Source organism: Ascaphus truei, unplaced genomic scaffold (assembly GCF_040206685.1).
Source record: "Ascaphus truei isolate aAscTru1 unplaced genomic scaffold, aAscTru1.hap1 HAP1_SCAFFOLD_2739, whole genome shotgun sequence".
Classification (NCBI taxonomy): domain Eukaryota; kingdom Metazoa; phylum Chordata; class Amphibia; order Anura; family Ascaphidae; genus Ascaphus; species Ascaphus truei.
Window position 1 is genome coordinate 2,501 of NW_027455685.1, and position 22,345 is coordinate 24,845.

At 50.0% G+C, this 22,345-nt stretch overlaps 1 protein-coding gene and 1 long non-coding RNA gene across 2 annotated transcripts in view; both read right to left on the reverse strand.

Moving 5' to 3' along the window:
• LOC142481502 (uncharacterized) overlaps positions 1-16 on the reverse strand; it is a 2,369-nt gene extending 2,353 nt beyond the window's left edge. The window contains exon 1 of the long non-coding RNA XR_012795802.1: positions 1-16. This exon is cut by the window's left edge and continues 104 nt beyond it. This is a non-coding gene — a long non-coding RNA (uncharacterized LOC142481502).
• Positions 17-6,464: 6,448 nt separating this feature from the next.
• Positions 6,465-21,823, reverse strand: LOC142481503 (toll-like receptor 5). Its single transcript, XM_075582913.1, has 3 exons — positions 21,658-21,823; positions 11,096-11,309; positions 6,465-9,009 (listed from the first exon to the last, which is right to left on the reverse strand). Exon 3 carries the CDS (start codon positions 8,999-9,001, stop codon positions 7,034-7,036), a length of 1,968 nt encoding a protein of 655 aa, XP_075439028.1. The 5' UTR covers positions 9,002-9,009; positions 11,096-11,309; positions 21,658-21,823; the 3' UTR covers positions 6,465-7,033.
• Positions 21,824-22,345: the final 522 nt, after the last annotated feature.

A 22,345-nucleotide genomic window follows, 5' to 3' on the forward strand; every position in this document is an offset into this window, starting at 1 on the left:
TCCACCAATCAGAGAGGAGAGGAGGAAGCACGCAGCCAATGGGAAGCGGCAAGGTCTCTGACCATGGCAGTAGGTTGCTCCTGATTCGTTGGAAGGGTAACCAAGCGGTCCCGCCCACGGTACGACTTTAAAGAGCCTCATGGAATAAATACAGGAGGGCGAGTCCTTTCCCCCCATGTAATAACACAGAGGGGGGGGGGGGGGGGTAATAACACAGGGGGGGGGGGTAATAACACAGGGGGGGGGGGTAATAACACAGGGGGGGGGGGGTAATAACACAGGGGGGGGGGGTAATAACACAGGGGGGGGGGGTAATAACACAGAGGGGGGGGGGGGGTAATAACACAGAGGGGGGGGGGGGTAATAACAGAGGGGGGGGGTAATAACACAGAGGGGGGGTAATAACACAGAGGGGGGGGTAATAACAGAGGGGGGGGTAATAACAGAGGGGGGGGGGGGGTAATAACACAGAGGGGGGGGTAATAACACAGAGGGGGGGGGGGTAATAACAGAGGGGGGGGTAATAACACAGAGGGGGGGGTAATAACACAGAGGGGGGGGGGTAATAACACAGAGGGGGGGTAATAACACAGAGGGGGGGGGTAATAACACAGAGGGGGGGTAATAACACAGAGGGGGGGGGGTAATAACACAGAGGGGGGAGTAATAACACAGAGGGGGGGTAATAACACAGAGGGGGGGTAATAACACAGAGGGGGGGTAATAACACAGAGGGAGGGGGTAACAACACAGAGGGGGTAATAACACAGGGGGGTAAGAACACAGGGGGGGGGTAATAACACAGAGGGGGGCGTAATAACACAGGGGGGGGTAATAACACAGAGGGGGGGTAATAACACAGAGGGGGGGTGGGGTAATAACACAGAGGGGGGGTAATAACAGAGGGGGGGTGGGGTAATAACACAGAGGGGGGGTAATAACACAGGGGGGGTAATAACACAGGGGGAGTGGGGTAATGACACGGGGGGTGGGGTAATGACACGGGGGGGGTAATAACACAGGGGGGGTGGGGTAATAACACAGAGGGGGGTGGGGTAATAACACAGAGGGGGGGTGGGGTAATAACACAGAGGGGGGGTGGGGTAATAACACAGAGGGGGGGTTATAACACAGAGGGGGGGTTATAACACAGAGGGGGGGTAATAACACAGAGGGGGGGGGTAATAACACAGAGGGGGGGTTAATAACACAGAGAGGGTAATAACACAGAGGGGGGATAATAACAGAGGGGTGGGGGTAATAACAGAGGGGTGGGGGTAATAACACAGAAGGGGGTGTAATAACACAGGAGGGGGGGTGTAATAACACAGGAGGGGAGTGTAATAACACAGGGGGGAGAGGGTGTAATAACACGGGGGGGTAATAACACAGAGGGGGGGTAATAACATAGAGGGGGGTGTAATAACACAGGATGGGGGTGTAATAACACAGGAGGGGGGTGTAATAACACAGAGGGGGGTGTAATAACACAGAGGGGGGAGAGGGTGTAATAACACGGGGGGGAGAGTGTAATATTACAGAGGGGGGTGTAATAACACAGAGGGGAGAGGGTGTAATAACACGGGGGGAGGGTGTAATAACACAGAGGGGAGAGGGTGTAATAACACGGGGGAGAGAGTGTAATAACACGGGGGAGAGGGTGTAATAACACGGGGGAGGGTGTAATAACAGAGGGGGGGAGAGGGTGTAATAACACGGGGGGGAGAGGGTGTAATAACAGGGAGGGGAGAGGGTGTAATAACAGAGGGGGGAGAGGGTGTAATAACACAGGGGGGAGAGGGTGTAATAACAGAGGGGGGAGGGTGTAATAACAGAAGGGGGGAGAGGGTGTAATAACACAGGGGGGAGAGGGTGTAATAACAGGGGGGGAGAGGGTGTAATAACAGGGGGGGAGAGGGTGTAATAACAGGGGGGGAGAGGGTGTAATAACAGAGGGGGGGAGAGGGTGTAATAACAGAGGGGGAGATGGTGTAATAACACAGGGGGGAGAGGGTGTAATAACAGAGGGGGGGGAGAGGGTGTAATAACAGAGGGGGGGAGAGGGTGTAATAACACAGGGGGCAGAGGGTGTAATAACACAGGGGGAGAGAGGGTGTAATAACACAGGGGGGAGAGGGTGTAATAACACAGGGGGGGAAGAGGGTGTAGTAACACAGGGGGGGAAGAGGGTGTAGTAACACAAGGGGGGGAGAGGGTGTAGTAACACCGAGGGGGGGATAGGGTGTAATAACACAGAGGGGGGAGGGTGTAATAACACAGAGGGGGAAGGGTGTAATAACACAGAAGGGGGGAGGGTGTAATAACACGGGGAGGGGGGAAGGTGTAATAACACGGGGGGAGAGGGTGTAATAACACAGGGGGGAGGGTGTAATAACACAGGGGGGGAGGGTGTAATAACACGGGGGGAGAGGGTATAATAACACGGGGGAGGGTGTAATAACACAGGGGGAGGTTGTAATAACACACGGGGGGAGGGTATAATAACACGGGAAGGGGGAGAGGGGATAGGGTGTAATAACACAGAGGGGAGGGGTCAAGGTATAATAACACGGGAGAGGAGAGGGTGTAATAACACGGGGGAGGGTATAATAATACGGGGGAGGGAGTAATAACACAGGGGGAGGGAGGAGAGGATGTAATAACACGGGGAGCGAAGAGGGTGTAATAACACAGGGGGAGGGGGGGAGGCTGTAATAACACGGGGGGAGGCTGTAATAATGGAGGGGGAGGGGGTATAATACCTTTTTTTGGATGTACAAGTAGTGGATATGTTACAGCTTCCCCACCTCTCTGGGTCCTTCATCGGGCGTGTCAGAGATACAGAGACACAATGTAATATACTGTGTGTGTGAGGTACTGTAGGGTCGCATATATAAAAATATACCCCCTCCGCTCCCCGAATACATATAAAATATACCCCCACACCCCCCGAATACATATAAATATATACCCCCACTCCCCTGAATAAATGTAAAATATACCCCCTCCGCTCCCCGAATACATATAAAATATACCCCCACACCACCCGAATAAATATAAAATATACCTTCACGCCCCCGAATAAATATAAAATATACCCCCACTCCCCCCGAATACATATAAAATATACCCCCACTCCCCCCGAATACATCTAAAATATACCCCCACTCCCCCCGAATACATATAAAATATACCCCCACTCCCCCCGAATAAATATAAAATATACCCCCACTCCCCCCGAATAAATATAAAATATACCCCCACTCCCCCCGATTAAATATAAAATATACCCCCACTCCCCCGAATACATATAAAATATACCCCCACTCCCCCCGAATACATATAAAATATACCCCCACTCCCCCCGAATAAATATAAAATATACCCCCACTCCCCCCGAATAAATATAAAATATACCCCCACTCCCCCCCAAATACATATAAAATAGACCCCCACTCCCCCCGAATAAATATAAAATATACCCCCACTCCCCCCGAATAAATATAAAATATACCCCCACTCCCCCCGATTAAATATAAAATATACCCCCCACTCCCCCCGAATACATATAAAATATACCCCCATTCCCCCCGAATACATATAAAATATACCCCCACTCCCCCCGAATAATATAAAATATACCCCCACGCCCCCGAATACATATAAAATATACCCCCACTCCCCCCGAATACATATAAAATATACCCCCACTCCCCCCGAATACATATAAAATATACCCCCACGCCCCCGAATAATATAAAATATACCCCCACTCCCCCCGAATAATATAAAATATACCCCCTCCGCTCCCCGAATACATATAAAATATACCCCCACACCCCCCGAATACATATAAATATATACCCCCACTCCCCTGAATAAATGTAAAATATACCCCCTCCGCTCCCCGAATACATATAAAATATACCCCCACACCACCCGAATAAATATAAAATATACCTTCACGCCCCCGAATAAATATAAAATATACCCCCACTCCCCCCGAATACATATAAAATATACCCCCACTCCCCCCGAATACATATAAAATATACCCCCACTCCCCCCGAATACATATAAAATATACCCCCACTCCCCCCGAATAAATATAAAATATACCCCCACTCCCCCCGAATAAATATAAAATATACCCCCACTCCCCCCGATTAAATATAAAATATACCCCCACTCCCCCGAATACATATAAAATATACCCCCACTCCCCCCGAATACATATAAAATATACCCCCACTCCCCCCCGAATAAATATAAAATATACCCCCACTCCCCCCGAATAAATATAAAATATACCCCCACTCCCCCCCGAATACATATAAAATAGACCCCCCACTCCCCCCGAATAAATATAAAATATACCCCCACTCCCCCCGAATAAATATAAAATATACCCCCACTCCCCCCGATTAAATATAAAATATACCCCCACTCCCCCGAATACATATAAAATATACCCCCATTCCCCCCGAATACATATAAAATATACCCCCACTCCCCCCGAATAATATAAAATATACCCCCACGCCCCCGAATACATATAAAATATACCCCCACTCCCCCCGAATACATATAAAATATACCCCCACTCCCCCCGAATAAATATAAAATATACCCCCACGCCCCCGATTAAATATAAAATATACCCCCACTCCCCCCGAATACATATAAAATATACCCCCACTCCCCCCGAATAATATAAAATATACCCCCACGCCCCCGAATACATATAAAATATACCCCCACGCCCCCCGAATAATATAAAATATACCCCCACGCCCCCGAATATATTAATATGATAATGGACGGTCGTAAAACAGCGTATCGTTCAGGAGCGGGAGCAGCTGGGTCAGCGCGTTATGGATGATGCGATCAGACCGCGCGTTCTCGTCTCCGGGCGCGCGGTTCAGCGGGAGGACGGGATTTTGGACACACACTTTATAGTAACCTTCGTGTTTCACATTAGATTACAGCAGTTTAACACATTTACGAGCTACGAAGGAAAAACTCCTATTTCCCGTTTAATGAACACGCAACTCCCGCAGCGTATCTGGTACTTGTTCATATAATACTGTGACATCAATTTCGTCTCCATTGTGCTTCTTATATAGTGTTAATCTACAGAACAGAGTTACAATTGTGCACATTTGTATATTTTATTAACTGTAATACCGGGACTTTTGGTACAAAATGATATGCAGCATACAGACGGGTACGCAATCTATATATACTTATAAACATATATACAGGCAGCAGTGACACGAGGCAGGACACAGGGACAGCAGTGTCAGAGTGACTGGCACGTTGTCATATGCTAACATGGCAAGGGACAGTGCCAGCGCAGGGGGAGGGGGGGGAAGGCAAATGGGGTAGTGGCAGTGGGCAGTGGGGGGGGGGCAGATGGGACAGGTGCAGTGGGGGGGCAGATGGGACAGTGGCAGGGAGGGAGGGAGAGCAGATAGACAGTGGCAGAGGGGGGGCAGATGGGACAGTAGCAGTAGGGGGTCAGATGAGACAGTGGCAGCGGGGGGGCAGATGGGACAGTGGCAGCGGGGGGGGCAGATGGGACAGTGGCAGCGGGGTGGGGCAAATGGCACGGTGGCAGTGGGGGCAGATGGTACTGGCAGCGGGACAGATGGAACAGTGGCAGCGACGGTGGGGGACAGATGGGAAACGGGCTGCAGGGGGTACAGTTGGAACAGTGGCAGCGAGGAGGGGGAGATGGGACAGTGGCAGCGGGGAGGGGGAGATGGGACAGTGGCAGCGGGGAGGGGGCAGATGGGACAGTGGCAGTGGGGGGGGGTACAGATGGAACAGTGGCAGCAAGGGGGGCAGATGGGACAGTGGCAGCGGGGGGGGGTACAGATGGAACAGTGGCAGCAAGTGGGGCAGATGGGACAGTGGCAGTGGGGGGGGCAGATGGGACAGTGGCAGCGGGGAGGGGGAGATGGGACAGTGGCAACGGGGAGGGGGAGATGGGACAGTGGCAGTGGGGGGGGGCAGATGGGACAGTGGCAGCGGGGAGGGGGAGATGGGACAGTGGCAGCGGGGAGGGGGAGATGGGACAGTGGCAGCGGGGAGGGGGAGATGGGACAGTGGCAGCGGGGAGGGGGAGATGGGACAGTGGCAAGCGGGGAGGGGGAGATGGGACAGTGGCAGCGGGGAGGGGGAGATGGGACAGTGGCAGCGGGGAGGGGGAGATGGGACAGTGGCAGCGGGAGGGAGAACAGGGGACAGTGGCAGCGGGGTAGGGGAGAGCAGAAGGGACAGTGGCACTGGGGGGGAGAGCAGATGGGACAGTGGCAGTGGGGGGGCAGATTGGACAGTGGCAGTGGGGGTACAGATGGGATAGGGGCAAAGGGGGGGTCAGATGGGACACAGGCAGCAGGGGGGTCAGATGGGACACAGGCAGCAGGGGAGTCAGATGGGACACAGCAGCAGCAGGGGGTCAGATGGGACAGGCAGCAGGGGGGTCAGATGGGACAGTGGCAGCAGGGGGGTCAGATGGGACAGTGGCAACAGGGGGGTCAGATGGAACAGTGGCAGCAGAGGGAGGGGGAATGGGACAGTGGCAGCGGTGGGGTGTGGAGGTGGGGCAGTGGCAGCAGGGGGATAGGACAGTTGCAGCGGGGGGAGATGGGACTGTGGCAGCGGGGGAGGGAGTTGGGGCAGTGGCAGCGGGGGAGGGAGTTGGGGCAGTGGCAGCGGGGGGAGATGGCACTGTGGCAGCGGGGGAGGGAGTTGGGGCAGTGGCAGCAGGGGGGGCAGATGGAACATTGACAGAAGGGGGCAGATGGGACAGTGGCAGCGGGGTGGGGTGGCAGATAGGACAGTGGGAGCTATGACACAGTGCTGTAATAAAAGGGTCTCAGTTAACCCCCTTCACTCCCATATCACATCGCTGGTCCCTTGGACGCTGAATAGAGTATTTAATTGCTAATGTTCACCCCCCCCCCCCCCCTCCCCGGTGTCCCTCCCTCATCCTGCTCTCCCCACCATCCCCTCGCCTTGTGAGCGTCTAACAGTTCTCCTGCAAGTAGGTTACCAGCAGTGGCTCAGGGAGCGTCGGAGAGGGAAGCATGCACGAGGCCGTCCCACCTCCCAGTTGCACTGTGACATTGGTGGCCCCCATCCAATCCCAGAGTTCCCTCAGGCCACAGTCGCAAACAAATGTCACCTCCGATAGGTCAATGCTCTCCAACGAGGTCAGTGGCTCCAGGAAGGAGGGGGAGAGGGTCACAAGGCTATTACCCTGCAAATTCAGGCTTCTCAGATATGAGAGGCCCAAGAAAGCCCCACTCTGAAGACCTCTGAGATCGTTCCATGACAAATCCAAGGCATGTAGGCCAGTCAAGCCCTGGAACAAGTCTTTAGGAAGGGAAGAAAGGTGGTTTCTGCTCAGGTTGAGGGACTCAAGTTGCCCCAGGCCCTGGAAGATGTCTTTGCACTGTCCGGACTTCCACACCCCACCCAGGGCGTTATCTGAGAGGTCCAAGTAAAGCAACCCCTTCCCGGGCACCTGTCTGCTGGCGTAGGATGGTGAGCAACGGGAGAGGCGATTTCTGCCCAGCAAGAGGTACCGTAGGGAGCGTAGCTCAAGGATCTCCCACAGGGACCCGAGGTCTGTCAATCGGTTGCCAGAAAGGTCTAGGAAGGTGGTGCGGGGCGAGAAAGAGGAGAGGCCGTAAACATCTGAGATGCGATTCTGGCTTAGCAACACCAGAGTTAGGCCTGGAAGCCTGACTGATGGTATCCGAGTCAGGGCGTTGTCTCTCAAACTCAGTGTTTCCAAGGCAACCAGCCCATCCAGGGCACCATATTGGATAGCACCAATGTGGTTGGAGCTGAGGTCCAGAGCCTGGAGGGAGGTGGGACAAAGGACCTGGAAACTGGGGCTCAGCAGCTCCCCCAGGAGATTTCCAGAAAGGTTGAGGCTCACGAGTTCTCCTAGACCCGAGAAGGCCCCAGGCCGGATACGGTTTATCTTATTGGAGGAAAGGTCCAGGGATATCAGCCGGGAGAAAGCAGAGAAAACCCGGGGGGCCAGCTGGGAGATGAAGCCGTGGGACAAGTCCAGGGCCCAGACTTCGCTGGAGTTGAGGCCCGAGAAGGTGTCCTCGTCTGGGTCCCTCAAGTTGTGGAATCCAAATCCACTCCCTAGTGCGGCAGCATGATTCATTTTGAGGCGCTCCACCTTGGTGCCCGAAATGGTCCTGAAGAAGGTCTCTACCTTCTCCGCATTCCAATCCATCGAGGAGACATCCAGTGTCCCGAGGGCAATGTCCCTAAAGGGATTGGAGCAGGAAGGCGAGTCAGTGAAATGAAGGGGGTTGGAGGAAAGGTCGAGGAGCTCCAGCTTCCTGTTGCGCAGGCTCCGGAGGTCCTCCCCACACACCGAGTCGATCTTGTTGAGCTTCAGGATGAGATAAGAGAGGGAGGTCAAAGGGAAGAAGCTAGGGTCTGGCCGGAGCCGGCGGATTCGGTTGAAAGAAAGGTCAAGCTTCCTGAGGTTGGTCAGGTCCCTGAAAAGGCCAGACTCCAGGACAGTCTCATCCAGCCCATTGGAGTCTAGGAGAAGGACTTCTAGTTGGGCCAGGCCCCCAAAGGCTTCAGGGTGGAGGCGGAGGTTGAGGTTGCCTCCCAGGTCAAGGCTAGTCAAGTTGGGTGAGTGGAGGAAGGCAGATTGTCCAACAGACAGGGAGCCAGCCAAGTGCTGGGCACCGAGGGAGAGAGAGCGGAGGAGGGGGAGGTCGGGGAAGGAGAATTGGGAGACAGAGGAGATGCCGTTGAAGGCAAGCAAGAGGACCTGGGTGTGAGGAGGGATGAGGGAGGGAACGCTGCGTAGGCCCTGGGCCTGGCAAATATAAACGAGGCGGGATTGGGTCAGTAGAGAGGTGCAGGGGCTAGGGGGGGAAATGGAGGGGGAAAGGGTGGAACAGAGGGAGGAGAGTGGAAGGAGGAGGAGAAGGAGGGCAGATGGGAGCATCACGATGCCTGTAATGAGAAAATAAGGTGGGTTAGGAGAGTAAGGGGAAAAAATACAGAAAATGGAGAAGCAAGGTGACAGATAGCTGTGTGTGTCACAGTGATATAGGAGCAGGATGACAAATAGCTCTGCATGTCACAGTGATACAGGAGCAGGGTGACAGATAGCTGTGCGTGTCACAGTAATACAGGAGCAGAGTGAAAGATAGCTGTGCGTGTCACACTGATACAGGAGCACGGTGACAGATAGCTGTGTGTGTCACAGTGATACAAGAGCAGAGTGACAGATAGCTGTGCGCATGTAAGGGAGTGAAGGAGTTAACTCCCTCTGCAAGGATCAGGAAACCACACACTGGAGTCAGATTTCCTACCTGAGCTGTCGGAGGGTGAAATTAACTGATTAAACAGCGTTTAAAAGGCAAGAAGTGAGCACCTGTCAGTCCCTGTTGGAGTCTCTGTTAGGCTGCGTCCCCGCTATCGCTGAGAGGGCTGAGCGGGCCTGACTTCCCGCACGATCAACTGGCCTGTAATGCCGCCCCCCCCCCTTCTCGTGTGCGCTTGCGTAATTCAGAGGACACCCGGCGCTCATGCTTGGAGCGCTCTCCAAGCATGAGCGCGCTCAGCACCAGCGGGGACTCAGCCATAGGCTGGAGTCCCAGTGCGTTCTACAGTGCACAAGCACCGCCCCCCAATCTACCCGGGCCCAGTACATGCGTCGGCGTGCATTTAGCAGACGCGCTGTACTGCAAGTTTTCTCACATACAATTTTTTTATATGTGGAATTTGCGACCAAGGCGTGGGCACGCCCCGCCAGCAGGTCAGCCAATGAGGGCGAACCAGCCGCGTGAGGTCATGGCCACGCCCCCACAAAATCCCCCACCACTCCCCCTCCCGTCGGAAACTCTCCCTCTCACCCAGGACCGCGATCTGCAGTGAAGCGCTGTGCACGAGCCGCCCCCCCCCCGTGCGTGCTACAGAACGCACTGGGACCACAGCCTTAGAGTTCCTGTTTTGCAAGAGAGGATTGCCTGTCACCCAGCTGGGATTCACATCCAGCAACAACGGAGCTCCAGCCTGCAGGGATCCAGGCTTCTTGTTCACCAGAGGGATTTGCCTGGGAACTGTGGGGAACCCAAAGCCCTACACAGCAGAGAAGCCTGTACAGAAATAGGGTAAGAAACTTCCTGGGATCAGCAGGACTGTAACGCCTGCATCTGAAGTTTGCCTGGAGAAACCGGAGACACCGGACCAGCATACTAAGATAAGACTTTCATATGCATTGTTCCCTGATAGTATGTTCTGGGTTTTGTACTGGGAACTGGCCTATCCAGCCAGTTAGATTCTTAGGGCCTGCACTGTTTATTTAGTCTCCAAAGTGGAGTAGACTTTCTTTTTATGCTTTGTGTTTTGCCTTAAAGGGACAGTGTGCCCAATGTTGTGTTGTCTGTGGAGAAATAAACCACTCTACGTTTTGGTTCACCTTAAAATGCATGTGTGGACTCTTAACTGCCCTCGCCTACAGGCCGCTCTGTCACAGTGATACAGGAGCAGGGTGAAAGATAGCTGTGCATGGTACACAGCTATCTGTCTCCCTGCTCCTGTATCACGCACAGCTATCTTTCACCCTGCTCCTGTATCACTGTGACATGCAGAGCTATCTGTCACCCTGCTCCTGTGTGTCACAGTAATACAGGAGCAGAGTGACAGATAGCTGTGCGTGTCATAGGGATACAGGAGCAGGGTGACAGATAGCTGTGCGTGTCACATTGTTACAGGAGCAGGGTGACAGATAGCTGTGCATGTCACAGTGATACAGGAGCAGGGTGACAGATAGCTGTGCGTGTCACAGGGATACAGGAGCAGGGTGACAGATAGCTGTGCATGTCACAGTGATACAGGAGCAGGGTGACAGATAGCTGTGCGTGTCACAGGGATACAGGAGCAGGATGACAGATAGCTGTGCGTGTCACAGGGATACAGGAGCAGGGTGACAGATAGCTGTGCATGTCACAGTGATACAGGAGCAGGGTGACAGATAGCTGTGCGTGTCACAGGGATACAGGAGCAGGGTGACAGATAGCTGTGCATTACTTACTGGAAGTTTACTCCGGAGCAGTCTCTGGAAGTCTCCGGCAGTCTCTGGAAGTCTCCGGCAGTCTCTGGAAGTCTCCGGCAGTCTCTGGAAGTCTCCGGCAGTCTCTGGGCTGTCTCCGGCAGTCTCTGGGCTGTCTCCGGCAGTCTCTGGGCTGTCTCGGTTAGTGCCTGGCGTTCTCGCAGCTGTATTTAAGTGCTTGTCGGACGCACCTTCTCTGTGAGGAAACAGGACATCTGACGTCAGACAAACAGATCAATATTTAGTAACAACGAGAGGGGAAGTCCCAGGAATTTCCACATCCCCCACTACAAAGGCAGGCACCTCACCCCCCCCCCCCCTAATAACATCAGGGACACATACCTCTCGCAGCATAATAATACACAGACCTCAGGGACACGTACCTCTCCCCTCCTCCTAATACACAGACCTCAGGGACACGTACCTCTCACCTCCTCCTAATACACAGACCTCAGGGACACATACCTCTCACCTCCTCCTAATACACAGACCTCAGGGACACGTACCTCTCACCTCCTCCTAATACACAGACCTCAGGGACACGTACCTCTCACCTCCTCCTAATACACAGACATCAGGGACACATACCTCTCACCTTCTCCCTCCTAATACAGACATCAGGAACACATACCTCACGTTCTTCTAATACACAGACATCAGGAACACATACATCTCACCTCCTCCTAATACACAGACATCAGGGACACTTACCTCTTACCTCTTCCAAATACAGAGACATCAGGGATACGTACCTCTCACCCCCTGCTAATACACAGACATCAGGAACACACACATACCTCTCACCTCCTAATACGCAGATATCAGGGGCACGTACCTCTCACCTCCTAATACGCAGATATCAGGGGCACGTACCTCTCACCTCCTAATACGCAGATATCAGGTACCTGATATCTAATACGCAGATACCATGGACATACAAGTCATAACATTTCATTTATATAAGGTTTTTTTCTGTATTTTACTAAATGCACATTTTTGTTAATTCCCCTTTTTTAGGGTTGAAAAGAACTTATTGAATTATTTTTGAACGGATGTAAGTGTTATTATAGGGATTTTGTTTCAATTATTCTCACATTGATTACAAAATACACAGTATATTTGTCTTAGATTGTAACTATTAACAGTGTTCCCCCCCCACCCCCCAAATAGGAAGTGCAGAGCGGGTAACCCGCGCCTAGCACATCGTGTTCTGTGGGGTCAGAGGGTTTAGGATTGCATAAGGTTTGTAATGCTTGTTTCCTCTATTTAAGGACAGGGGAAGGGAGCAGGATGTTTACAAAGCAGTATTACCCCACCTGGGTATAACACGCAGTGTTATACATGGGGGGATACAGAGCAGTGTTACCCCACCTGGGTATAACACGCAGAGTGATACAGGGGGGTTACAGAGCAGTATTACCCCACCTGGGTATAACACGCAGAGTTATACAGGGGGGTTACAGAGCAGTGTTACCCCACCTGGGTATAACACGCGGAGTAATACAGGGGGGTTACAGAGCAGTGTTACCCCACCTGGGTATAACACGCGGAGTAATACAGGGGGGTTACAGAGCAGTATTACCCCACCTGGGTATAACACGCAGAGTTATACAGGGGGGTTACAGAGCAGTGTTACCCCACCTGGGTATAACACGCGGAGTAATGCAGGGGGGTTACAGAGCAGTGTTACCCCACCTGGGTATAACACGCGGAGTAATGCAGGGGGGTTACAGAGCAGTGTTACCCCACCTGGGTATAACACACAGTTATACAGGGGGGTTACAGAGCAGTGTTACCCCACCTGGGTATAACACGCAGAGTGATACAGGGGGGTTACAGAGCAGTATTACCCCACCTGGGTATAACACGCAGTTATTCAGGACCCGACAACGTTTGCAGCATGGCACAAGTAACCACCTTTCTCCGTGGGAGCCCGATCGGCACTTCCCAAGGATGTCTGTAAGTGTAACACCTGCAATGTACTATATGCAAAGCTCATATTCAAAATAAAATGGGGATTTGGGGGATTTTATTCCATATACATAAACCGGCTCCAAAAACAGATTGTAAGCTCACTAGGGCAGGGGCTCTGTCTGTAAAAACCGTCTCTACCGGATACTGCGTACCGCGCCCTATACTGTCATTGTGACGCGCCGAGTCCCATTGGGAGAAAAGCACTATATGAAATAAAGTTCGTTCTCTCTCTCTCTCCCCTCATTTGCATGTCTTAGACAGGTCTGCAACCCGCCTTTCACCATTATCACCCAACTTTCACTGCAGCAAGGGATTCTGGGAAATTACATGCAAATGAGCACACAGTGCCACCTTTTGCTTCAAAACCATTTGACATGGTCCCCTATAAGCTTAAACTTGCTGCATTACACAGCTTTGAGCACAGCCTGGGTTAAGATGCATAGCCAGTAAACTTACCCACAGACAGCCGTTTCTATATATCTCTATATATATAATCTCAGAGCTGTGTGTGTGGGGGAGGGGAGTTAGTACAGGAGCAGCAGAGCTGTGTGCGTGGGGAGAGGGGAGTTAGTACAGGAGCAGCAGAGCTGTGTGCGTGGGGGGAGGGGAGTTAGTACAGGAGCAGCAGAGCTGTGTGCGTGGGGGGAGGGGAGTTAGTACAGGAGCAGTAGAGCTGTGTGTGGGGGAGGGGAGTTAGTACAAGAGCAGCAGAGCTGTGTGCATGGGGGGGAGGGGAGTTAGTACAGGAGCAGCAGAGCTGTGTGCGTGGGGAGAGGGGAGTTAGTACAGGAGCAGCAGAGCTGTGTGCGTGGGGGGAGGGGAGTTAGTACAGGAGCAGCAGAGCTGTGTGCGTGGGGGGAGGGGAGTTAGTACAGGAGCAGTAGAGCTGTGTGTGGGGGAGGGGAGTTAGTACAAGAGCAGCAGAGCTGTGTGCATGGGGGGGAGGGGAGTTAGTACAGGAGCAGCAGAGCTGTGTGCATGGGGGGAGGGGAGTTAGTACAGGAGCAGCAGAGCTGTGTGCGTGGGGGGAGGGGAGTTAGTACAGGAGCAGCAGAGCTGTGTGCGTGGGGGGAGGGGAGTTAGTACAGGAGCAGCAGAGCTGTGTGCATGGGGGGAGGGGAGTTAGTACAGGAGCAGCAGAGCTGTGTGCGTGGGGGGGGAGTTAGTACAGGAGCAGTAGAGCTGTGTGTGTGGGGGGGAGGGGAGTTAGTACAGGTGCAGTAGAGCTGTGTGTGTGTGTGGGGGGGGAGTTAGTACAGGAGCAGTAGAGCTGTGTGTGCGTGGGGGGGGAGTTAGTACAGGAGCAGTAGAGCTGTGTGTGTGGGGGGGAGGGGAGTTAGTACAGGTGCAGTAGAGCTGTGTGTGTGTGTGGGGGGGGAGTTAGTACAGGAGCAGTAGAGCTGTGTGTGTGGGGGGGAGGGGAGTTAGTACAGGAGCAGTAGAGCTGTGTGTGTGGGGGGGAGGGGAGTTAGTACAGGAGCAGTAGAGCTGTGTGTGTGGGGGGGAGAGGAGTTAGTACAGGAGCAGTAGAGCTGTGTGTGTGGGGGGGAGAGGAGTTAGTACAGGAGCAGTAGAGCTGTGTGGGGAGGGGAGGGGGGTTAGTACAGGAGCAGCAAAGCAGGATTAAGATGTAGTGACACAGTGTGTTTGCTCTGGCTCTGTACAGTAATAAAGGATTAATGTGACCTCATTACATAATGCCGATGACGCAGGGCGTATACGAGGACACCTCAGACTGTCTGTGAGTGCGTATCACAACCTGCATTTTGTGCTCTTGAAACGGTGTCCTGAGAAGGGCCTTTAGTGTGACCCGCTCTGCTAATCCCATACTACAGGCGGTCCTCCTGTCCCACAAATGGCATATCCGACGCTTTATAATACGCACCAATGGGCAGTTCTCCGACGCTTTATAATACGCACCAATGGGCAGTTCTCCGACACTTTATAATACGTAACAATGGGCAGTTCTCCGACGCTTTATAATACGTACCAATGGGCAGTTCTCCGACGCTTTATAATACGTACCAATGGGCAGTTCTCTGACGCTTTATAATACGTACCAATGGGCAGTTCTCTGGCTCTTTGTAATACGTAACAATGGGCAGTTCTCCGACGCTTTATAATACGCACCAATTGGCAGTTCTCCGGCTCTTTATAATACGTAACAATGGGCAGTTCTCCGACGCTTTATAATACGTAACAATGGGCAGTTCTCCAACGCTTTATAATACGTAACAATGGGCAGTTCTCCGACGCTTTATAATACGTAACAATGGGCAGTTCTCCGACGCTTTATAATACGCACCAATGGGCAGTTCTCCAGTTCTTTATAATACGTACCAATGGGCAGTTCTCCGACGCTTTATAATATGTAACAATGGGCAGTTCTCCGACGCTTTATAATACGTACCAATGGGCAGTTCTCCGACGCTTTATAATACGTACCAATGGGCAGTTCTCCGACGCTTTATAATACGTACCAATGGGCAGTTCTCCGACGCTTTATAATACGCACCAATGGACAGTTCTCCGACGCTTTATAATACGTAACAATGGACAGTTCTCCGACGCTTTATAATACGTAACAATGGACAGTTCTCCGACGCTTTATAATACGTAACAATGGGCAGTTCTCCGACGCTTTATAATACGTAACAATGGACAGTTCTCCGACGCTTTATAATACGCACCAATGGACAGTTCTCCGACGCTTTATAATACGTAACAATGGGAAGTTCTCCGACGCTTTATAATACGTAACAATGGGCAGTTCTCCGACGCTTTATAATACGTAACAATGGACAGTTCTCCAACGCTTTATAATACGTAACAATGGACAGTTCTCCGACGCTTTATAATACGTAACAATGGGCAGTTCTCCGACGCTTTATAATACGTAACAATGGGCAGTTCTCCGACGCTTTATAATACGTAACAATGGACAGTTCTCCAACGCTTTATAATACGTAACAATGGACAGTTCTCCGACGCTTTATAATACGTAACAATGGGAAGTTCTCCGACGCTTTATAATACGTAACAATGGGCAGTTCTCCGACGCTTTATAATACGTAACAATGGACAGTTCTCCAACGCTTTATAATACGTAACAATGGGCAGTTCTCCGACGCTTTATAATACGTACCAATGGGCAGTTCTCCGACGCTTTAAAATACGTAACAATGGGCAGTTCTCCGACGCTTTATAATACGCACCAATGGACAGTTCTCCGACGCTTTATAATACGTAACAATGTGCAGTTCTCCGATGCTTTATAATACGTACCAATGGGCAGTTCTCCGACGCTTTATAATACGCACCAATTGGCAGTTCTCCGGCTCTTTATAATACGTACCAATGGGCAGTTCTCCGACGCTTTATAATACGTACCAATGGTCAGTTCTCCGACGCTTTATAATACGTAACAATGGGCAGTTCTCCGACGCTTTATAATAGGTAACAATGGGCAGTTATCCGACGCTTTATAATACGTACCAATGGGCAGTTCTCCGACGCATTATAATACGCACCAATGGGCAGTTCTCCGACGCTTTATAATACGTACCAATGGGCAGTTCTCTGGCTCTTTGTAATACGTAACAATGGGCAGTTCTCCGACACTTTATAATACGTAACAATGTGCAGTTCTCCGACGCTTTATAATACGCACCAATGGGCAGTTCTCCGATGCTTTATAATACGCACCAATTGGCAGTTCTCCGGCGCTTTATAATACGCACCAATGGGCAGTTCCCCGACGCTTTATAATACGTAACAATGGGCAGTTCTCCAACGCTTTATAATACGTACCAATGGGAAGTTCTCCGACGCTTTATAATACGCACCGATGGGCAGTTCTCCGACGCTTTATAATACGCACCGATGGGCAGTTCTCCGACGCTTTATAATACGCACCAATTGGCAGTTCTCCGGCTCTTTATAATACGTACCAATGGGCAGTTTTCCGACGCTTTATAATACGTAACAATGTGCAGTTCTCCGATGCTTTATAATACGTACCAATGGGCAGTTCTCCGACGCTTTATAATACGCACCAATTGGCAGTTCTCCGGCTCTTTATAATACGTACCAATGGGCAGTTCTCCGACGCTTTATAATACGTACCAATGGGCAGTTCTCCGACGCTTTATAATACGCATCAATGTGCAGTTCTCCGATGCTTTATAATACGTAACAATGGGCAGTTCTCCGACGCTTTATAATACGTAACAATGTGCAGTTCTCCGACGCTTTATAATACGCACCAATGGGCAGTTCTCCGACGCTTTATAATACGCACCAATGGGCAGTTCTCTGGCTCTTTGTAATACGCACCAATTGGCAGTTCTCCGGCGCTTTATAATACGTACCAATTAGCAGTTCTCCGACGCTTTATAATACGCACCAATAGGCAGTTCTCCGACGCTTTATAATACGTAACAATGGGCAGTTCTCCGACGCTTTATAATACGTAACAATGGGCAGTTCTCCGACGCTTTATAATACGTACCAATGGCCAGTTCTCCGACGCTTTATAATACGCACCAATGGGCAGTTCTCCGACGCTTTATAATACGTAACAATGGGCAGTTCTCCGACGCTTTATAATAGGTAACAATGGGCAGTTATCCGACGCTTTATAATACGTACCAATGGGCAGTTCTCCGACGCATTATAATACGCACCAATGGGCAGTTCTCCGACGCTTTATAATACGCACCAATGGGCAGTTCTCCGACGCTTTATAATACGTACCAATGGGCAGTTCTCTGGCTCTTTGTAATACGTAACAATGGGCAGTTCTCCGACACTTTATAATACGTAACAATGTGCAGTTCTCCGACGCTTTATAATACGCACCAATGGGCAGTTCTCCGATGCTTTATAATACGCACCAATTGGCAGTTCTCCGGCGCTTTATAATACGCACCAATGGGCAGTTCCCCGACGCTTTATAATACGTAACAATGGGCAGTTCTCCAACGCTTTATAATACGTACCAATGGGCAGTTCTCCGACGCTTTATAATACGCACCGATGGGCAGTTCTCCGACGCTTTATAATACGCACCGATGGGCAGTTCTCCGACGCTTTATAATACGCACCAATTGGCAGTTCCCCGGCTCTTTATAATACGTACCAATGGGCAGTTTTCCGACGCTTTATAATACGTAACAATGTGCAGTTCTCCGATGCTTTATAATACGTACCAATGGGCAGTTCTCCGACGCTTTATAATACGCACCAATTGGCAGTTCTCCGGCTCTTTATAATACGTACCAATGGGCAGTTCTCCGACGCTTTATAATACGTACCAATGGGCAGTTCTCCGACGCTTTATAATACGCATCAATGTGCAGTTCTCCGATGCTTTATAATACGTAACAATGGGCAGTTCTCCGACGCTTTATAATACGTAACAATGGGCAGTTCTCCGACGCTTTATAATACGCACCAATGGGCAGTTCTCCGACGCTTTATAATACGCACCAATGGGCAGTTCTCCGATGCATTATAATACGCACCAATGGGCAGTTCTCCGACGCTTTATAATACGCACCAATGGGCAGTTCTCTGGCTCTTTGTAATACGTAACAATGGGCAGTACTCCGACACTTTATAATACGTAATAATGGGCAGTTCTCCGACGCTTTATAATACGCACCAATGGGCAGTTCTCCGACGCTTTATAATACGCACCAATTGGCAGTTCTCCGGCGCTTTATAATACGTACCAATTAGCAGTTCTCCGACGCTTTATAATACGCACCAATAGGCAGTTCTCCGACGCTTTATAATACGTAACAATGGGCAGTTCTCCGACGCTTTATAATACGTAACAATGGGCAGTTCTCCGACGCTTTATAATACGTACCAATGGCCAGTTCTCCGACGCTTTATAATACGCACCAATGGGCAGTTCTCCGATGCTTTATAATACGTAACAATGGGCAGTTCTCCGACGCTTTATAATACGTACCAATGGGCAGTTCTCCGATGCATTATAATACGCACCAATGGGCAGTTCTCCGACGCTTTATAATACGCACCAATGGGCAGTTCTCCGACGCTTTATAATACGCACCAATTGGCAGTTCTCCGGCGCTTTATAATACGTACCAATTAGCAGTTCTCCGACGCTTTATAATACGCACCAATAGGCAGTTCTCCGACGCTTTATAATACGTACCAATTGGCAGTTCTCCGGCGCTTTATAATACGTACCAATTGGCAGTTCTCCGACGCTTTATAATACGTAACAATGGGCAGTTCTCCGACGCTTTATAATACGTAACAATGGGCAGTTCTCCGACGCTTTATAATACGTACCAATGGCCAGTTCTCCGACGCTTTATAATACGCACCAATGGGCAGTTCTCCGACGCTTTATAATACGTAACAATGGGCAGTTCTCCGACGCTTTATAATACGTACCAATGGGCAGTTCTCCGACGCTTTATAATACGTAACAATGGGCAGTACTCCGACGCTTTATAATACGCACCAATTGGCAGTTCTCCGGCTCTTTATAATACGTACCAATGGGCAGTTCTCCGACGCTTTATAATACGTACCAATGGGCAGTTCTCTGACGCTTTATAATACGCACCAATGGGCAGTTCTCAGACGCTTTATAATACGTAACAATGGGCAGTTCTCCGACGCTTTATAATACGTAACAATGGGCAGTTCTCTGACGCTTTATAATACGTACTAATGGGCAGTTCTCCGACGCATTATAATACGCACCAATGGGCAGTTCTCCGACGCTTTATAATACGTAACAATGGGCAGTTCTCCGACGCTTTATAATACGCACCAATGGGCAGTTCTCCGACGCTTTATAATACGTAACAATGGGCAGTTCTCCGACGCTTTATAATACGTAACAATGGGCAGTTCTCTGACGCTTTATAATACGTAACAATGGGCAGTTCTATGACGCTTTATAATACGCACCAATGGGCAGTTCTCCGACGCTTTATAATACGCACCAATGGGCAGTTCTCCGACGCTTTATAATACGCACCAATGGGCAGTTCTCCGACGCTTTATAATACGTAACAATGGGCAGTTCTCCGACGCTTTATAATACGTAACAATGGGCAGTTCTCCGACGCTTTATAATACGTAACAATGGGCAGTTCTCCGACGCTTTATAATACGTAACAATGGGCAGTTCTCTGACGCTTTATAATACGTAACAATGGGCAGTTCTATGACGCTTTATAATACGCACCAATGGGCAGTTCCCCGACGCTTTATAATACGTAACAATGGGCAGTTCTCCGACGCTTTATAATACGTACCAATGGGCAGTTCTCCGACGCTTTATAATACGCACCGATGGGCAGTTCTCTGGCTCTTTGTAATACGTAACAATGGGCAGTTCTCTGACACTTTATAATACGTAACAATGGGCAGTTCTCCGACGCTTTATAATACGCACCAATGGGCAGTTCTCCGACGCTTTATAATACGCAACAATTGGCAGTTCTCTGGCGCTTTATAATACGTAACAATGGGCAGTTCTCTGACGCTTTATAATACGCACCAATGGGCAGTTCTCCGACGCTTTATAATACGCAACAATTGGCAGTTCTCTGGCGCTTTATAATACGTACCAATTGGCAGTTCTCCGACGCTTTATAATACGTACCAATGGGCAGTTCTCCGACGCTTTATAATACGTACCAATGGGCAGTTCTCCGACGCTTTATAATACGCACCAATTGGCAGTTCTCCGGCTCTTTATAATACGTACCAATGGGCAGTTCTCCGACGCTTTATAATACGTACCAATGGGCAGTTCTCCGACGCTTTATAATACGTAACAATGGGCAGTTCTCTGACGCTTTATAATACGTAACAATGGGCAGTTCTCCAACGCTTTATAATACGTAACAATGGGCAGTTCTCCGACGCTTTATAATACGTAACAATGGGCAGTTCTCCGACGCTTTATAATACGCACCAATGGGCAGTTCTCCGACGCTTTATAATACGTAACAATGGGCAGTTCTCCGACGCTTTATAATACGTAACAATGGGCAGTTCTCCGACGCTTTATAATACGCACCAATGGGCAGTTCTCCGACGCTTTATAATACGCACCAATGGGCAGTTCTCCGACACTTTATAATACGTACCAATGGGCAGTTCTCCGACGCTTTATAATACGTACCAATGGGCAGTTCTCCAACGCTTTATAATACGTAACAATGGGCAGTTCTCCAACGCTTTATAATACGCACCAATGGGCAGTTCTCTGACGCTTTATAATACGTACCAATGGGCAGTTCTCCGACACTTTATAATACGTACCAATGGGCAGTTCTCCGACGCTTTATAATACGTACCAATGGGCAGTTCTCCGACGCTTTATAATACGTAACAATGGGCAGTTCTCTGACGCTTTATAATACGTACCAATGGGCAGTTCTCTGACGCTTTATAATACGTACCAATGGGCAGTTCTCCGGCGCTTTATAATACGTACCAATGGGCAGTTCTCCGGCGCTTTATAATACGTACCAATGGGCAGTTCTCCGACGCTTTATAATACGTACCAATGGGCAGTTCTTCGACACTCATATCCAGCGCTTTGTTAGAAAAACTTCAACAATGTAATATTCAGGATTCAGGTTTGCAGTTCAAATCTGCAGTCTTTATTTCTTCAATCGGCTCAGTGATTTAGCGAGGACACAACGTACAAAATACTTCTATTCAAGGTAGCAAGTATCTAAGAAGACAGTGGCTTATTCCTGCGACAGCTACTTTTTATACCCTTAGATCAAAGCGATATTAATCACTGGCTCAGCTAACTCGCTTTTGCCAACTAAATTACGTACTTGTTTTTCTGTTATTGTCATCAAGTACCTTATTTTAAGAACATTAGGAACTTACAAAAACAAGTCTTATCATTAAAATGTGCGTCATACTGTGACGATGACCATCAATTAAAGGCAGGTTGCCCGGCAAAGTAACCCCCGATTCATCAAATGTGTTTTTAAAGTGTCAGCTCTGCGGTCTAGGGCTGACTGCAGTTTTATAAAGGCTGCTAGCCTGTGTTTAAGGGGTTAATTGGAAAAGTACCCCTGGGATTGGGAAAATACAATTTAAAGCACAGATCAAAAGCTTAGCCAATTAACAGTATAACGTTCCTTAGGAATGTCCTAGTGTTCTAATTTTTTGTATCCAAACGATTAGGAGACATCTAGACTGATAGGATTTTATTCATGCATAAACGGGCATAGC